The 19338-nt window shown below is 41.0% G+C and overlaps 1 protein-coding gene across 2 annotated transcripts in view; it reads right to left on the minus strand.

Moving 5' to 3' along the window:
* The window catches only part of Marchf6 (membrane associated ring-CH-type finger 6), a 62550-nt gene that overhangs the window by 8339 nt on the left and 34873 nt on the right, over positions 1-19338 (minus strand). Inside the window, exons 12-22 of one of the 2 annotated variants that reach the window (XM_051151027.1) lie at positions 17221-17301; positions 16904-16972; positions 16743-16817; positions 15458-15592; positions 14671-14790; positions 14202-14302; positions 11704-11841; positions 8731-8935; positions 6780-6849; positions 3127-3323; positions 590-724 (exon numbers count right to left, since the gene is read on the minus strand). In XM_051151027.1, the coding sequence (XP_051006984.1) occupies positions 590-724; positions 3127-3323; positions 6780-6849; positions 8731-8935; positions 11704-11841; positions 14202-14302; positions 14671-14790; positions 15458-15592; positions 16743-16817; positions 16904-16972; positions 17221-17301 (1326 nt within the window). The remainder of the gene's footprint in view (positions 1-589; positions 725-3126; positions 3324-6779; positions 6850-8730; positions 8936-11703; positions 11842-14201; positions 14303-14670; positions 14791-15457; positions 15593-16742; positions 16818-16903; positions 16973-17220; positions 17302-19338) is intronic. The other variant, XM_051151028.1, reaches the window with a different exon arrangement.

Genomic DNA, 19338 nt, shown 5'->3' on the forward strand with positions numbered 1-19338 from the left:
AGAAATGATTCCAAAGGCTTGTGTTCAAGCTCAGGCATCTGTGGTTTTCCCAAGCTTGTTCCCAGCTCGACTGTTTTCTATCCCTAGTACCACTGAGAGCAGGGTCTTCCTGGTACCCTGTCTCCAACTTCTCTCCCTTTGGCTAGCCAGTAACTATCCAGCCCCTCCCATTCCATTGGGACATTTTAAACAAGGTACGTCAGACCTCAAGACCCTACTCTGTTTGGAACCCTAAATCCTTACCATGGCATGAAATACCCCTTTACGTTTTTTTCTTACTTTTAGTACCCATTTAGGGAGCTATGGAACAAGTGCATCACATGGCAGATGTGTGGATCAGTTCTCTCATGTGGATCCCGGATAGCAAGCTCAGAGCAGAGCAATGTTTTAATCCACAAAGTATGCCAAGAAAGGGATTTATGTGGCCTTTACATTTTAAAAGCAAGATAAAGGGCATTATTTCAACAAACTTACAAGGCTTCCTAAAATAGAAAAACAATCTTCCTAAAACAACTGCATAAAATAAACTAAAACACTCAGGTCCTTTTTCTGACCCCACACAATTGGCAATAATCAGATACACATTTACCTGCCACGGGTAGAAAAGAGGAGTCTGATCAAGAGGGACCCTTAGAGGAGCAACGATAACCAGCTCAAACAGGAGCCCCAGGAGCAGTGGGACCACGCCGGCCAGCAGCACAGCAACTATCAAAGTCTTCATTATCTAGTAGGAAAGAAGATACAGAATCACTAGAGCACCTTCCTTTGACACAAACTCTATTCCACCTTCAGGCTTGTTTTCCTCTTTGACCTAATGCCCAACAGGGCAACCATACTATTTTAAATAACTTACACACACTTTTTTATGTTACACATTTCAATGGAATTTCTTTTTTTTAATGCCTATGTGTACACGTGGGGGTTCACATGTATGTGTGTATACACACAAAAAGAGGCCAGAGGACAATCTCAACTGTCATCCCCTCCTTTGAGAAAGAGTCTTACCAGCACAGAGCTCATCCATTAAGCTAGACTGGTCAGCAGTGAGGCCCAGCAGCCTCCTGTCTCTATAGTCACTGAGATTATAGGAACACATCACCACACCCAGCACGTTATGTGTAGGTCTGGGTCCTCCAGCTTGCTTGGCTGAGCCATGCCCAACCCCATGAAGTCGACTCACATGAACCATGAATGCAGAGCTCAAGCTGTAGCAAAACCTAGTATTGTTATGGATTGTTGCAATAAAAGGGCTTTCCCCTCAAAATGTCATCTACTTTATATACTACAATTAACAAAATGAAGATGTTGTTTTCCTCAAAATATCCTTCTCATTACTTGACTTTTATCTATCTACCTACAAAATTCTACCAGTTTGCCAAAACACTGGTCCCACAGCAACCTAGCTCATAAGCTTGCTTGTGAATCCTCAGGTAAACTGGCAGTTCACCTTAGCGTCTAGTTAAGTTAATCCATCAAGCCAATCGGAATAGTCTGGCTTTTTGATGAAGAAATGCTGCCATCTGTTCAACACATACACTTATTAACAATGCAGCTTTAGAATTTGAATTAAGTCACAAAATAAGAATAAATTGATACAAAGTAAAAGGAACTCTAAAATATTGACAACAAAACCAGTCTTTAAAATGACCTTTGGTTCTGGTGACCTCTTTTTGAGATGCCATCAGTGTATACAACCACTCTAACATGTGACCAAGCATGGTATTGGTAAAACACACACTACCTCTTTTCACGGCTTTTGTGATGCTATAATAAAACTACCACATAAAACTAAACTTAGCTGATTTCTTTTCTTTCTTTTCTTTAGTTTTTCAAGACAGGGTTTCTCTGTGTGTATCCTGGCTGTCCTGGACTTGCTCTGTAGACCAGGTTGGCCTCAAACTCACAGAGATCCGCCTGCCTCTGCCTCCCAAGTGCTGGGATTACAGGCGTGTGCCACCCCACCCGGCAACTTAGCTGATTTCTATATTTTGAATATAGTTAAGTGGCTCGTTACCCTATGGGCTAAATAGCAATTAATCCCCTCCACTCATAATCTGCAATAAGCCTCTCACTACAGACATGGATGTTTTTGGTTTTGTTTTTACCAAGTTACAGCACTTATTCTTTTGGGATTTTTTCCTTTTTTTTTTTTTTTTTTTTTTTTTACAACTCAATTGTTATCCCATCACTTGTATCCACCTGTTCCTCCCTCCCTCCCGCTTTCACCCTATTCCCCTCCCCTAGGTCTAAGACCAAGGGTGACCTGCTCCCCCACTATATGGTCATAGGCTATCAAGTCTCAACAGATGTTTTCAATACATAATAAATGTACGATGATGGAAAAGTGAAATATACTAGTCTCATTAGAATACACTACAAATACACAGGTATTACCAAGTTAACACATGGTAACAAACAGTACATGCAAATAATGTTATAAAACATTAAAAATGGTTTCAGTGCTGGATGTGGTGGCGCACGCCTTTACTCCCAGCACTCGGGAGGCAGAGGCAGGTGGATGGATTGCTGTGAGTTTGAGGCCAGCCTGGTCTACAAAGTCAGTCCAGGACAGCCAAGGTTACAGAGAAACCATGTCTCAAAAAACCAAAAGCAAACAAACTAAAAAATCTGTAATGTGATCTTTAAAAAAAAAAAATTTAAATGGTTTCAGCATAAATATAAGAAAAAAAAAGTATAAACTCAGATAGAAAACTCAGAGCTGATTATCCAAATGACTTAGCAGAGGAGTGCCCTGCTGTATTTACCAACCCAGGCAACAGTATGTACAGGTACCCATTCCACAATCAGAAAAGAACACCTGTATGGAATCAGGAATTTTGAGAATGAGTTCCATTACTTGTGGTTTCACATCTCCAAAAGCATTTTCGGCAATTCTTAAGTATTTAATGGTGTCACTTAGCAGCACACTCTCCTGTTAGCTTTCAAGTAAGTCTGGGTACAAAACTATGGTTCTCAAGTGAAACCGAAGGCTACCATCTTAAAGGAATATGCCTTCTGATAAAAAGATAAACTCTGCTGGAAACTAGTGATACAGTAAGAAAACAAATGGGAAACAGCTGTTAAAGCATTTACTACCATCAGTAAGATCAATCTACAGCAACATACCATGAGGGACCACTCTTTAACCTTCTGGAAAATCACTCTGCGTCCCTGGGGCATCCAGGCCACCAGCACCGTCACGGCCCTTATGGTTAGCCAACACACATAGAGACCACAAGCAGCAGTGTACAGCTCATGGATTTTGGCAGTTCCCGTCCAAAATGACATTAACCATCGGCCAGCAAATACTGAAAATAGAAAGGCTGACAAATGAGACATGTGGCTAGGTAAAGAGAACTGTAATTTTGACATTCTATAAATATTTTCACATCCAAATAAACAAAACAACCAACAACTCTTTAGGAAATAGAACTACTTGACTAAGAAACACCCAAAACACAGGAAGTCAATGAGCTGATTATCCAGAATATGCGCCCTGATCTGCTATTCCATTTACTAATTTCTTCTGGCTTAGGAAATTATGAGCAATATTGATTTCATTATTAATTATCAACTAAAATTATTATGCTAATAGCATAAAGATAGACATTTTCTATTATTTGTGCTGCTAATATTTTATCTAGGAACATTACAAACAAATTGGGTTAATTTTCTTCCAAATGATCCACTCATTAGCACAGAAAACTCAGCTTTTTAAAATAAAAAGTGGGGGGCCTGGAGAGATGGCTCAGAGGTTAAGAGCAGCGTCTGCTCTTCCAGAGGTCCTGAGTTCAATTCCCAGCAACCACATGGTGGCTCACAACCATCTGTAATGAGATCCAGTGCCTTCTTGTGGTGGGAAGGTGCACATGTGGGCAGAACACTGTATAAATAATAAATAAATCTTTAAAAATAAATAAATAAATAAAATAAAAAATTTAAAAAGTGGGTACAATAACATTTCAAAACACTGCATCGAAGAAAACCATGTAAACTTTCTTTTAGAAACTCAACATCAGGGGGCTGGAGAGATGGCTCAGCTGTTAAGAACACTGGCTGCTCTTCCAGAGGTCATGAGTTCAACTCCCAGCAACCACAAGGTGGCTCACAACCATCTATAATGTGATCTGATGTCCTCTTCTGGGGTGCAGGTGTGCATGCAGAAAGAGCACTGCATACATAATAATAAATAAACAAATCTTAAAAAAAAAAAAAAAACTCAACATCAGCTGGGCGTGGTGATAGCACTCGGGAAGCAGAGGCAGCTGATCTCTAAGTTCAAGGCCAGCCGGGTCTTCAAAGCAAGTCCAGGCCAAATAATAATAATAATAACAACAACAACAACAACTCAACATCAACATGAAAAGTAAGACACAAACTTGAGATGTCCCTAACTAGTTTTTGTGCTTTGTGTTTTGCTGTGAGACAGGGTTTCACACTATAGTCCAAAGTGGCTTCAAACGCAAAAGCTATCCTCTTGCCTGAGCACTGGGCTCAAGTGTTTGGATTGTTTGCTTTCTTTTGTTGGTTTTTCAAGATAGGATTTTTCTGTGTAGCCTTGACTGTCCTGGACTCAATTTGTAGACCAGGCTGGCCTTGAACTCACAGAGACCGCCTGCCTCTGCTGGGATTATAGGTGTGCAGAAGACAGGGGTAGCTTTTAACCCATCAGTTAGGCTGAACCTTAGAGGCAACCTAGGGAAGAAGCAAGGCCCCACTACCCTTAAGTGTGCACTGTTAAAGCTCTTCTGTAATGAACCAAAATTACTCTTTCTACCATGTTAGACTAGAGAGAAATGTTTAATTAACAGAATTCACTAACAATTAATTATTCATATTACTAAATTAAAGCATAAAAAGTAGTTTCTTCTCTTATTAATTTTTTGTGGCTTTTCTGGTTTTTGAGAGAGGGTTTGTGTATCCCTTCCTGTCCTGGAACTCTCACTGTAGACCAGGCTGGCTTCAAACTCCAAGATCTTGTCCCTTGAGTGCTGGGATTAAAGTGCACCACCACCACCTGGCTTTTTATTAATTTTTAAAAATTCTGGTAAAAATATGGAAATAGAACATGAAAACCATGAGTATGTTCACATTATAGCTAGGCAGCCAGCTGTGATTTGAGAAGGACAAGGTGCTTCAAGCAAAGTCTTACTAGGTGAGAAGTGTTCATGTAGCGTGCTTAGCAAGAGGACACCTGTATCATACAAATCACCTGTACTCCCCAAGCTCACAGATCATAAAGGGAGTACAAAGTGTCAACCACAGCAACACAGGACCGCCACATTCACAACCCCACAGCAGCTGTGTTTTCTGGTACAAGATCTCAACAAGATCAAGCCAATCAACTTCCAGCATGGAGTCAGAAGTTGTTCATAAGCTCCACCCCTACCCTTAACTCTGGGACTTATGGACAGCTGATGGCTACTAGGGAAAAGTCTGTTTACATTAAAGGTTGTAGCTCCTGAGAGGCTGACCACTGTCTACATTGGTTCTCAGCCTTCCTAATGCTGTGACCCTTTAATGCAGCTCCTCATGTTGTGGTGACCCCAACCATGAAATTATCCTGTTGCTACTTCATAACTATAGTTTTGCTAGTGTTATGAATCGTAATTAAATATCTGACATGCGATTCCCAAAGGGGTTGTGACCCACAGGTTGAGTGAGAACTACTGTTCTAATGGAAGGCCTCACACCCAAAAAGTACATGGGCAACACCAACTGGGCTAGATTGATTATTAGAACAACAAAAAATATTAAAGTTAACAAAAGGACACAGTTGGGTATTAAGGAGGTAAAGAGGTATGGGAGGAGTTGGGGGAAGAATCAGTAAAAATCATCTTTTAAAATTTTATTTATTTATTACATATATATTTATATTATTCCACATATATACAACAAACTACCTATAGCAAGAATAACCATGCCACAATCAGGAATTATATAAATATTACATTCTTAGTGTTTTGGCTATTTGTATTTGACAGCCTTGAAGATTAAAAAAACCATCTTAAAGTCTCCACGTAGAAAGAGCAATCCTTCACCTTTTAAACAAATGAAGGTAAAAAATCACAATTTCTTCAGATTAAAAAATGTTTCCTTCCTTCCTTCTTTTTAAGAAACATCACTTTAAAGTAATTTTAATGGCCAAGTGGTGGTGGCAGCACATGCCTTTAATCCTAACACTTAGGAGGCAGGGGCAGGAGGATCTCTATGAGTTTGAGGCCAGCCTGGTCTATAGAGTGAGTTCCAGGACAGCTACACAGAGAAACTCTGTCTCCAAAAACAAACAAACAAACAAACAAACAAAAAAACAACAACAAAAAACAAAAAAGAAAGGAAAGAAAAAGAGAAAACCTGTCTTTAAAAAAATTCAATGTAGCCGGGTGTGGTGGTGCACACCTTTAATCCCAGCACTTGGGAGGCAGAGGCAGGTCGATCAGTGTGAGTTCAAGGCCAGTCTGGTCTACAAAGTAAGTCCAGGACAGTCAAGGCTACACAGAGAGACCCTGTCTCAAAAAACCCAAATTTAATGTTTCAAGTTGTTCTTTCTCAGCTTTATAACTCATGGGACAAATATTTAATACAAATTTAATAATAAAATTATTAAGTTAGTATTTTAATAAAAACAATTACTCAATTCATAATGCAGTGATTAACAACTAGGAGAGCAATAGTGTTTGAACTGAACAGTAAGACTATTTCCAGTTTCAACGTGATATAACCTGTTTTGAGGAAAGATTCTTAACATTTAACAGCTGAAAGCTAGGATAAACTCATACCTGGTAAAGTAAGGCAGATGAGGCTGGCAATTAGTAATGTTATGCACATGAAGACAATCAGCAGAAATATCTGCAATACAGAACAAAGTTCATCAGTGAGTCACATGTCCTCAATGATCTCTGACACTGCTCAAAGAATGCATGTAATACTCCCAGTATAAAATCTTGCCTCTAGGAACAGGCCACATCCCAAAGGAGAGAAAGCAAAAGGGGAAGGACAACAGCCTGCGGAAATAAGTGTTCATTTTCACAGGACCACAAAGCAGCGGTGCTGTTCCGTGAGTGTTCTCTGTGGTGACAGGGACAGCTTGAGCTACACTGTCCAACACAGCAGGCACAGACCACACGGCTACTGCGCTCATGACACGTCAAGACTGCAGTATAACAACAGATTTTCAGTTTTACTTTCATTAAGCTTAACTGTAAGTACTCATAGCCAGTGGCTGGGAAGCACCAATGGAGACCCCTTTCCTGGGCTGAAAGGCAGCACTGTAGCTCATTTTCTACCTTCTCCACTTTACCCAAGACCAGGGGGCAGAGTTCTTGATAAGAAAAAACTCAGGTAAGACTGCAGCTCGGCCTGCCTGAAAATCCCTTAGTGATTCTGTTTCTGAAGTGCCCCCAACCCCAGCAAGAGGGCCAAGTGAAGACCAGGGAAAATTAAACAGGTGCTCACCATGAGTCTGCTTTTAAGATTCTTAGACAAAGGAACTAAAGGAAGACCTTCTTGTTTTCTTCACCATTGTAAGCAACATTTTCGAGAATAAGCTACTGCATCAGAACAGATGTGTTTCTCAATGGGGCAAAAAGCAGGAAGCACAAAATAGTGCTGTGAACTAGTGCACACATGCTGTTCGAGGCTCTCTACTTGGCCGCTGCCCATCAGAAATGTCACGGACACCCAAGGCATGTTTACATAATGGCTACATATGATCCACAGGTAATCCAAAAATAAGATGTCTATTTTTACAGAAAAGAAGCTAAGGATGAGAGGTTTAAATAATCTACCGAAGTTTCAAAATGATCAGACTCACAAACTTAAGCTATTATAAAGAGATCTGAAATGTAACAAATGGCACATGAATGGAACTAGTCATCAGAAGTTTCTGACAAGATTTTGAATCACAGACTGGCTGCTAGATCCAAGATGATAGAGCAGGCATGTTTTAGACAAGCTGGTCTTCAGTTTCATTAGCTATCAACATGAAATGACAGCCCACATCTGGCATACGCCAGGCCCTCAAGGACACACTGGACATGGTAAGCAAGAGCTAGCCATAACTCAATATACTTAGTTTGTTTTTGGGTTTCTTGGTCTGTCGAGACAGGGTTTCTCTGCGTAGCCTGAACTCTCTTTGTAGACCAGGTTGGCCTCCAACTCACAGCACTCCACCTGCCTCTGCCTCGCAAGTCCTGGGATTAAAGGCATGTGCCACCACCCCAGCCAACTGAATATATTTAGAAGAAGTGAAGGACAAGAGAAGTTGTGACAGTCAACACTCTAGGAAAGACAGAAGCCAGAGTGGAGAGCCTTCAAGCCATATGTGCACACTCCACACTCACTGTACTGTGCTTCAGTGTCTTTGCTGTACTGAGGTGCACTGCTGTTCTGATCCAATAGCTGTGAGTGAGGATTATCAGAGGCAAACAATAACATGTCATTAGTTCCTGACACGTGCTGAAATGCTTCTCATCGTGCTAGCTTCCTATTTATGATCGTTTTTTTCTCAAACAAGAACAAAAGTTCACAGACTCCTAACCCCACATAGTGCCCATCTCCAAAGTCTACTAAACTTATTTTGAACATTTATGCTGCATCACGAGAGTAATAAAACAGGTTTTTTTCCAGGAACCATAAGTCAAAGCTACACAGCACCTTTTTAACAGCACTAATTCTCAACTAGTGAAAGAAAAAATTAATTCACAGAAAAGTCAAGCTGAATGGACTTACCCTGAGTGGGAAATTTAAAGGCCGACGGTAAGGCTGAAAGCCAACAGGCCCTCCCTGCTGCAGTATGGCTTGGTGGGCTGCATGCAGACCCTCCCCAGCAGGAACAGCATTGTTGTTGTTGCGCGCAGGCTGGTTATTGTTGACTTGCTGATTTGCACTGTTCTCGTTTTCTTCCTGGTCTCCCAGTAAGTAGGAATGAAGGTCCCTACACAAAAGTTACAGCAGTGAGCCTTGTTTCAGAGTGACAATGACAAGCAAGACTTACTTTCTTAAAGGGTAGAAAATATATGTGGATTCTAGATAGAGCATTACTCCCACTACCTGGACTAAATGCTAGTGCCTGCTTCAAATTAAACCCTTCTACTCTGCTGCCTAGCTTGTGGGACACTCCAGAACTTAAACCTATTTTGTTTCTTCACTTAACATCTGGAAAAAGTGATTTAGAGGGAAAGCATAGAGGCAGTATTAGGCTTCACAGAGTAAGAACATTTTTCTTCTCTCCTAATGTTTACTGTATCTCCTGTTCAAGTTACAAATCAATTCAGACAAGAGTGGCCCTAGAGAGAAGGGCAGTGTTCAAATGTAAGTCTGCATCCCACAGTAATGTACCACAGTGTACCAAATATTTCACAGGAACCTCTGATCTATAAACTTGATAAATAAGTGCAAATCACTATGGCATTAATCCTGATCATCAACCTGTGAAGATCTACAGTCCTGGACAGTTTCATGTCAACTTGGCACAGGCTACAGTCATCTGGGAAGGGAGAATGACAATTAAGACTATGCCGCTACCAGGCTATGGGCAGGCCTGGAGTGCATTTTACCGATTAGTGACTAATGTAGGAGGGCCCATCTCAGGGGGTAGCCTGGGTACAGGGTTATAAAAAACAGGATGACAAAGCCATGAGGACTAAGCCAGTAAACGGCATTCCTTTATGGCCTCTGCATCACTTCCTGCCAACAGGTTCTAGCCCTGACATCCCTCAGTGTTACCTCAAGTATAAGATGAAATAAATACACCTCTCCCTCCCCCAAGTCGCCTTTAGTTACAATGTTGTTTCCTCCCCCACCCCCCACCCCAGAGGCAGGGCTTCTCTGTGTAGTCTTGGCTGTCCTGGACTCACTTTGTAGACCAGGCTGGCCTCGAACTCACAGTGATCTGCCTGCCTCTGCCTCCCAAGTGTTGGGATTCAAGGTGTGTGCCACCACCATCCGGCCCTCACACACACACACATATATATTTAATTAATTTATTCAGATTACAACTCAATTGTTATCCCATCACTTGTATGCTCCCGCTTTCACCCTGTTCCCCTCCCCTAGGTCTAAGACCAAGGGGAACCTCCTTCCTCACTATATGGTCATAGGCTATCAAGTCTTATCTCAGTAGCCTGCTTATTCTTTCTTTGAGTGACATCAGACCTCTCCACCAAGGGGAGGTGGTCAAATATGGGGCACTAGAGTTCATTCCCCACTCTCCACATAACTGTGGAGAATGTCCTATCTATAGGCTAGATCAGAATAGGGGTTCGATGTTTACTACTTGCATTGTCCTTGGTTAGTGCAATAATTTGAGCAGAGGCCCCTGGGCCCTGATCCACCCATCACGACATTCTTCTTGTAAGTTTCTAGGACCCTCTGGATCCTTCTATTTCCCCATCTCCTATATTTATCTTACCTAGACTAGAGTCCCAATAGGATGTCCTCACATCCATCCCAATCCCCTGGTAAGTGAAGACTTTCGTGGGACAAGCCTTTTGGGCTAATGCCCAATCATAAGTGAGTATATACCACGTGAGTCTTTCTGCTTCTGGGTTAACTCACTCAGTATGATCAGTGTTTTTTAACAGCAATAGAAACACTAACTAGGTCACCAACCTAGGACACAGGCCTCTGGAATGCCAATGAAGGAATATCCACATTAGGCTAAGGTGGGAAGACCCATCCTAAAGATTCCCCCAGCAGGCCAGGGAGGGACCCTGGACAGAATAAACTGGGTAAGTGGCCTGTACATCAGCCTCTCCTGCTCCCCCTCCGCTCCTCACCCCCCCCCCCTCTCTCCCTGCTTCCAGAATACAAATTTAAAGTGACAGAAGCCTCAAGCACCTACCGCAAAGACTTCCCTTCCACAATGTAAGTAAAAATAAACACTCCCTTAAGCTGCTTCTGTTGGGTATTTTATCACAGCAACACAAAAAATACTTAGTAACAAACAATAAATCAACCCTCAGCAAAGTTTCTTTGCCTGGTTAGAATCCCTAAAAAGGTAAGTTAGCCTGTCTTTAGATGCAGGACATTTTTTAACTTTTAGGCTAATGTGTCTTGATGGTACTGTCACATTCCCAGACAAGCACACCATAGTCTAACTGTACTGACCTGACCCCAACCCTCTTTGTTTGTCACATGTAACAGTACAAAAAAAGGTGCATCAGTGAGCCTGCACAAGAAGGACAGTGTGTACATACCCTCCTTGAAAGGGTAACCTGCAGACAGTTCTCAACTGTTTCCTACTAAAACTAGGGTTTTCTGAGTTTTTATTTATATGTGCATGCATCTCTGTATGCCACATGTGTTGTAAGTGCCCACAGAGCCAGAAAAGGTGTCAAGTCCCCACAACTGGGTCCTCGAAAGAACAGCAAGCACTCGTACTGCTAAGCCGCAACTCCAGCCTCCGAAGTGAGCTTTTACTGAGTGGAACACAGAACACGTTTCTTTCAGGAAGGCTACAAAACAAGATGGGCCATGGAGGCACACGCCTGTATGCTCAACACTAAGAAGTCCAGGGCAGGAGACTCTGGGGTTGAGGACAGCTTGAGTAATACTGTGCTGCAATAAAAATAAAATATGGGGCTGGGATAGCATTCGTACCATAAGGTTCTGGCTTCAGTCCCCAGGATCAGGAAAAGGGAAAAAGGAAAGGTTATAGGCACAGAAAGCACTGATGCCCAGAGAGTCTGCTGCCATACTCACAGCAAGTATCCAGCAGTGACAGTCCATGCACGCACAAGCCCCTTCAGCCACTGCCTCGTGTGTCCTTGTTCCAGCAGTGCTGGCAAAACAACCTGCAGCAGGAGCAGCTCAAGGGACAGTTCACTCACGGGAGCATCACTACAATAGTTACAAAGAGCCAGGTTTACAACATAATATAAAACATCTAATCAGATTAAACAAACCTCCAAAGCCAAATGAACTTGTCTTTGTTGCCTTTTCTCCTTTTCTCTCTCTAAGTCCATGAGGCTGTCCTCCTAAACCCCTGAAGCTGTTCCTGGTCCATTGGTGCCCACTAATTCCTTGATGCTCACTTGCATCGTGTGTTAAGTGTGTTACAGAACTGCCCACCCTCCCAACTGCTTCCAAACCAGCTGTTTCCCCTGTGCCTCTCTGAGTCTAGAAACATGAGGGTCCCAGTTTTGTCTTTCCTCAGCTAAGCTTATTCTTTGTGTGACTGAGACTCCTCTGGCTTAAATACCACCTTCATCTACTACTGACATTTCTTCCCTGACTCCTAACTTGTGTATTGACAGTGACACTCAGTGCCTCACACTGATGTGCACTATTCCACTTAAGGCCAAGTATCCATCCATCCATCCATCCATCCATCCATCCATCCATCCATTTATTTATTTATTTATTTATTTATTTATGAGACAGGGTTTCTCTGTGTAGCCTTGGCTGTCCTGGACTCGCTTTTGTAGACCAGGCTGGCCTCGAACTCACAGTGATCTGCCTGCCTCTGTCTCCCAAGTGCTGGGATTAAAGGCATGTGCCACCACTGGCTGGCCTCCATCAAACTATTAATACTACTCTTCCCACTATCACATACACCTCAATACATGTTACTCTATACTCTCCACGCTAAGAACAGCATTTCTGATTTCTTGACTTCCTTCATTATAACTCACACCAAACTGCTAGACTCCTCTGCACTCTTAACAATATTATCAATCCTTATTGCTTCTTATCTTCCACTGCTACCTCCTGCATGTATACCCTTCCCATCTGCACTAGGATCATCACACTATCTTCATGCTTATAACTTGATCGTTCTCACTCTATCTCTGATCACCAAGGAGCCAGAGTGATCCTCATAGCCTTCTACAAGCTACCCAACTCTCTTGACCAAAAGTCCAAGTGCCTATGACAGCCTCCAAACTCAAAGAAGAGCTTTCAATAACTTAACGGATTTCACAGCCAACTACTTTGCTTTCTCCTTTTTCTTAGCCAAACTACTCTGTCAAACAGACCTAGGTGTTACTGTGGCCGCTGATCCACATGGACAGCATGCCCTTCCCCACCTCCTTTTAGGGCTTTCCTTACTGTCACCTCAGTCTTTATCAGTTACTACTTCTAAATCAGAACCTCATTCTGGACACTCTCTATTCTTTTCACTCCTTTCTTTTCCCTAGACCAATAAAGATTATCATGTATACTATACATTTTATCAATATTAAAACTTTATCTTCTTGCCCATAAATCTAACCTCTACTATGGAGAAACTACTAACAACTTTGTTTGTTTGTTTTTCAAGGCATGGTTTCTCTGTGTAGCCTTGGCTGTCCTAGACTCACTTTGTAAAGCAGGCTGACCTTGAAATCAGAGATCTGCCAGCCTCTGCCTCCCTGAGTGCTGGGACTATAAGGCATGTGCCACTGTGTCCTGCTAACTAACAATTTTTTTTTTTAAACTAACAAATTTTTAACAGAGGAATAATACAATCAACATTCAAAGAATCTAAAGCCGGCAGGGAAAAAGGTAGGATATAAATGGAGAGTAAAGGGAAATGGAAACTAAGCTACTGAATGGTAAAATGAGCTGGTTTGGTGTAAGGTCCTAAAGACTGGAACTGACAAGACAGAAGTAAGTTTGAGAATTTGAGGTAAGCTATGGAGTAATAAAGTCACTGAAAAGTTTAAAACCAAAAAGAGCTGAAAGCCTCAAGTCTTAGTTTTAGTACAAAGTTAATGGTGTATATAAAGAAAAATCAATGCTACTAATTTTCATTAAGTGTGGGGGATAAAGTTCTAACAAATGTAATAAGCTGTCCCTTTGGGGAAAAAAAATGTAACTACTGAGCTAGGTGGTGGAGGTGCATGCCTTTGATTCCAGCACTTTGAAGGCAAAGGCACACAGATTTCTGGGTTCCAGGCCAGCCTGCTCTACAGAATGAGTTCCAAGACAGCCAGGGCTACACAGAGACACCCTGTCTTGGAGAGTATTAAGTGTGGGTGTGGGTGTTGACTACTAACACATTATGTGATTGAAAGTATGGCAAAATGGAACCACCACATAAAATGTTTAATGTAATTTGAATATTAAATGCCCAAAAGTGATACATCATTTCATCTCTTCTAGGTTTAAAACTTAGACCATAGGGTTGGGGATGCTGCTCAGTGGTACAGCACATGCTTAGCATGCTAGGTACCGAGTTTAATCCCCAAACCACGAAAATAACAACAAAACATCCTTACCTGTAGAGCATGACATTGTAGGGGAGAAAATTAGGCAAAAGACTCTTAATTATTCGTATAGGAAGCCAGAGCATCAGAAGCACAATGGAGCCAAAGACAATCTGTAGTAAGAAACAGGGCACAATTATACTGTGAATCCGGCAAACTACTTGGGAAGTATATTCCATGGTCTTAGGTAAGTACAGTCAGTATGCTCTCCCAGCCCTCCCAATCTAAAAGAATACAAACAACAAAAAAAAAAAACAAAAAAAAAACAAAAAACACTATAAGAAACTAAGGGTAAATTAAGGTAGCATGCTTTAATTTTTTGTTTTTATTTTTTGAGACAGGGTTTCTCTGTGTAGCCTTGGCTGTCCTGAACTCAGTTTATAGACCAGGCTGGCCTCAAACTCACAGAGATACATCTGCCTCTGCCTCCCCAAGTGCTAGGCTTTGATTTTTCATTAAAAAAAAAAAAAGACTTGCTCACCACTGACAAAATAAATCTTCGGAGATGTCTATAGATGGGCAAGTGGATCATTTCCTGTACTGGATTAAAATCTGGATCATTCAAATTCCTTAGAAACCATAAGACTCCAGGCCGAAGTACCTGAAAACATTATTTCAAGTGTAATATAAACTCAAGCTCTTTATGCTGTGCATATGAAAATTAATAGAAAAATAAGATCCTAATGTTATTCTAGCGCCTAAAATTCAGCAGAGAATAGGAATTGTGCCTTTGTATCTCAGTATTACCCCAGGAGACATCATAGAGTCTGGAGCTAGATGTACACTAAGGAAATGTTAATCTTCTCTCATTTTTAAGCCAGTTAAAACAGGATATTTGAAGGTACCTATCTGACAAGTGGCATGGGATCATAAAGAATCCTCATTGTTACTCTGTATTTCAAGTGTCCCTAAATTATTTCAATATTTTCAATTCTATAGAACCTCTCTTGGAGATGAAGACTAAGACCAATTTACTATCACAACCACTTTTAGGAGTTTATAACAGAAGGCAAATATGTGTATCAAGTAAGAACTTTGATTTTTAATTAGCCTTGATCATTTTTTAAACTATAATTGTTATTTTTTGATATAAATAAATATTCATTTAAAGTAATCAAACCAAACTCTATTATTAGTTATTCCCCCTTTAAAACAGTAGAGAATATGGTTTAGTTAGGAAAGCATCCTAGCCTTTGAGGGATGACTGGTGGTCAAAGCAAAGCCCTTCTCAAAAACACATAGCATCCACACTGCCCTATAGGACCTACCTCTCTCAGTAGCAGGATGAAGGAGGCAAAGTAGAACACATATACCATTCCCACCAGCCAGTGCAGAAACATCGTAGTCCCTGGAGCCGACTGAAAGCTCAGCTCTCGATCTTTCAGAGTAGCATCAAACATTTCCTGAGCCAAAACAGAACATTGTCAGAGATCTGTGCCACCTACATTTGCAACGCTTAGTACTTCCACCATTAAGAAGTCAGGTCATGAAATGTACATAATGTCAGTGGTTTTGGCTTTCAGGTCTCTTAGTGCCAGGTCACAGTGTCACAGAACTATGTAAGAATATGTAATACTTTAAAGTTCTCAAGCATGGACAGGCAAGGAGACTAAACCTGAGTTTCATCCCTGGGACTCACATGGGAGAGAGAACAGACTCCTGCAAGCTGTCCTCTCAGCACCACATGTGTAAATACTCAAAATAAATAATGCAATTAAAATCATGAAGCATACATAACTAGTTTCACTAGTTTGTTTCTCTTCTTTTTCTGTGATGGAGTCTCACGCATCTCAGGCCAGCACAGGACTCGCTATGCAGCTGAAGAGAACATGAAGTTCTGAGCCTCCTGGCTCTCCCTCCTCAGGGCTTCAAGTACAGCACATGCTATCATCTGGGACTGGGAAGTGAACCTAAGACTTCACTCATCCTAGGCAAGCATTCTACCAACTGACTTATGTTTCAGCCTTTACTACTAAAAGCTACTCTTTTTAACTTTATAAAACCCTAAGCTGGACGTGGTGGCACACTCCTTTAATCCCAACATTCCAGGAGGCAGAAGGAGGCGATCTCTGTGAATTCAAGGCCAGCCTGGTCTACAAAGTGAGTTCTATACAGCCAAGGCTACACAGAGAAACTCTGCCTGGGTGGCGGGGGGCGAGGGGTGGGGGAGATCTTGATCTCTTAGCTATAGGTCTACATTTACAAAATTATGAATAATAATAACCAAAAGCAGCTTTTCTTCATATATTTTGAAATATCAAAACTGAGAAGCATTAAAATTTAGTGTCATAGTTTTAAAAGCAGGCCACCATTACTATAAAATTTAGGAGGGAAAAAATGAGTAACAAAATTCTCCAATAGTTATGAAAGCTCCAATCAAAATACTCTGACATTCGAATATATATAAGATACAAAAAATTAGCATTCAAGACAAAATTTAGACTCAATAGTGTTATAAGTAAATAACCAAAAATACCTTCCTATAAAAGTAATGTTTTCTAAAGACATTCTGATGCTTTGAAATGCAGTTATGACATTGGGTGTTCAACTCACCAGAGAACAGATATCCAGCCACCAGCCACAAATGAGAGGGAACACTCCAATTTCTACCACAACTAACAAAGAGACCTTAATTGAATAGAAATAAAGTTCATCAGTACCAATCAAATGGAGGAGGGCAAACCACCTTTAGCTTTAATTTACAAACTGATTACCTTAACCACAATATAGCAGACTCCCAACAAACGACGAGACTTATGAAATTTAACAAGAGTTGCCAAGGCCTGCAGTATTTAGTCAAGGAAAAACTGAACACTTTCGAGTAGGAGACAGGAAACTCTTCAGATTACACAGGATGTAATGACAAACAAATTTCATTTACTTCAAATTTGATCCACACTCATCCTTTCGGAAACACTAAGTTTATGAAGATATGGTGGGGTGTGGGGTAGGGGGAAGCAGCTCTTGTTATTAGTGAGAACTCTTTGGTATGAATGACACTGTACCTCCCAGCTGGTTCATTAAAGGATACATGACAAATTATCAGTGTTATTGCTAAAAGTATATATCCAACAATTGTTGTGATTAGACCTTCAAAATGAGATGCTTGGACCTGAAAACAAAACAAACAAACAAGTAAAATAAAACTTTCCCACATGGTTGATAAGGCAGGTTTTTATTGTACTAAGTGATCTGAATGACAGAAAGTAAACTTTGCTTTGTTTTTCATGATAGGGTTTCTCTGGCCATCCTAGAACTCTCTGTAAACCAGCCTGGCTTCAAACTCAGAAGAGATCTACCTGCTTCTGCCTCCTGAGTGCTAGGATTAAAGGTGTGCACCAACACTGCCCAGCACAATAGAAACTAAACTATTAGTTCAACATATTTATAATTTAAAACCTGAAATCTCCTTTTACAACATCTACAAACAAGACTCTCTCATATATATATAGACTGCTAAATATTAGTGAAGATTGAAGAAATATTAAATAACATTTTATCCAAAGGATCAAAATAACATGAAATTTCCCAACAAGACCACAATCCTAACAGCTAGCCCTTAATCTCACAAAGGTGCATTTGGCAAGGGCTGACTGATAAAGCAGCAGCACATCGCCCATGTTACCCACCCAGCTTGTAACAGCCTGACCATATCATCTCATACTCTTAGAAATAACTGTTTAAGTTCCTCTGACTCTTTAAAATTCTTCTAGAGACTTGCAGAAAGTAGAAGTTTGGAGAATGACAAACATTTTTCATACGTATCTTCTCAGTCCCTGAGTTATGGTAGTAAGCAGCAGCAATTCACAAAGTTAGTATATGCTGAAACCTTCCCAGCCTTCCGGTTCTCACCAGCAACTGCTAAGAGGTGTCAGAGCAGTAGCCAATAATGGAGCCTTCCCAACAGTGACCTCAGACTCTCTCACTCAAAGAGAACAAGAGAGCCCAGTCAGCGCTTCCTTAGAAGAGAAATCTCCACAGAGCCCAAAAAGGTAGTCACACTCCACAGATCTTTGGGACCTCCGGCTATGATAGTCCCTTAGCACAGACGGTAGTCTTGTTTACGAGCAAAGCTATTGCCATCTAATTGCTATCAGAATCAGACATGCACAATAAAACTCTTCACTGCTAAGGGGACACCAAGTTACTAGAGTGTTTCTCTACACTATGAAAATGTTTTAGGAAAAAGGTATTAAGAATCTATCCATCGAGGCCAACCTGGTCTACAAAGCAAGTTCCAGGAAAGCCAGGGCCACACACAGAGAAACCTGGTCTCAATAACACCCCTCCCCCCCAACAATCTATCCAAACATTCACCTACTCTTAGGAAATACAAAATGTAAAACATAAGCAAATTCTTTAGCAAACACTGTAGTCCATTACCCCAAGACACTCTTCTATTGCTTTTTTAAATTACATAAATATGCTGATACTTGTCAAAACTCACTACAGACAACCTAAGGAAAGGCAGAGGGGGACACACAAGTTCATCAAGCAAAGGAAAAGGGAAAAGCAACCTGTGAGGAAGCTCTTCAGGTGTGCCTAACGCCCACCACTCTGTGCAGTTCTGTACCACATCTGTAGTGATTAGCAATACGACATACTACTACTTCCTGAGCCACAGATCAGCTTTAAACAAAAGGAACAACACTGCACTGGCTAACTGTTCCTTTGTACAAGAAACACCAAGAAATGAATTCTTGAAAATATTCCTTAGGGGCTAAAGAGATATCTGAGCAATTCAGAGAAATGGCTTCTCTACCAGAGGACCCAGGCTCAATTTCCAACCCACTTGGCAGCTCCCAACTGTCTCTAACTCCAATTCCAGGTGATCTGACACCCTTATACAGACATACACGAAGGCAAAACACCAGTGCACATGAAATAAAGAAATTTAAAAATAAAGAAAATATTCCTTAGTGGGCTGGAGACATAGCTCAGCAGTTAAGAGTACAAGTTGCTCTAGCAGAGAACCAAGCTCAATTCTCAGCAACAGTTCTCATAACCATCCATAATTTCTGTTCCAGGGATCCAACAAGACTCATGTAGTGCATATACATGCCAGCAAAACACTTATACACATAAAATATTCCCTAGAAAATAACAAACTTGGTGATAATTAACAGAAGTAAATTTCAGAAAGTATTAT

The sequence above is a fragment of the Acomys russatus genome, chromosome 9 (genome assembly GCF_903995435.1).
Source record: "Acomys russatus chromosome 9, mAcoRus1.1, whole genome shotgun sequence".
NCBI classification, from domain to species: Eukaryota; Metazoa; Chordata; class Mammalia; order Rodentia; family Muridae; genus Acomys; species Acomys russatus.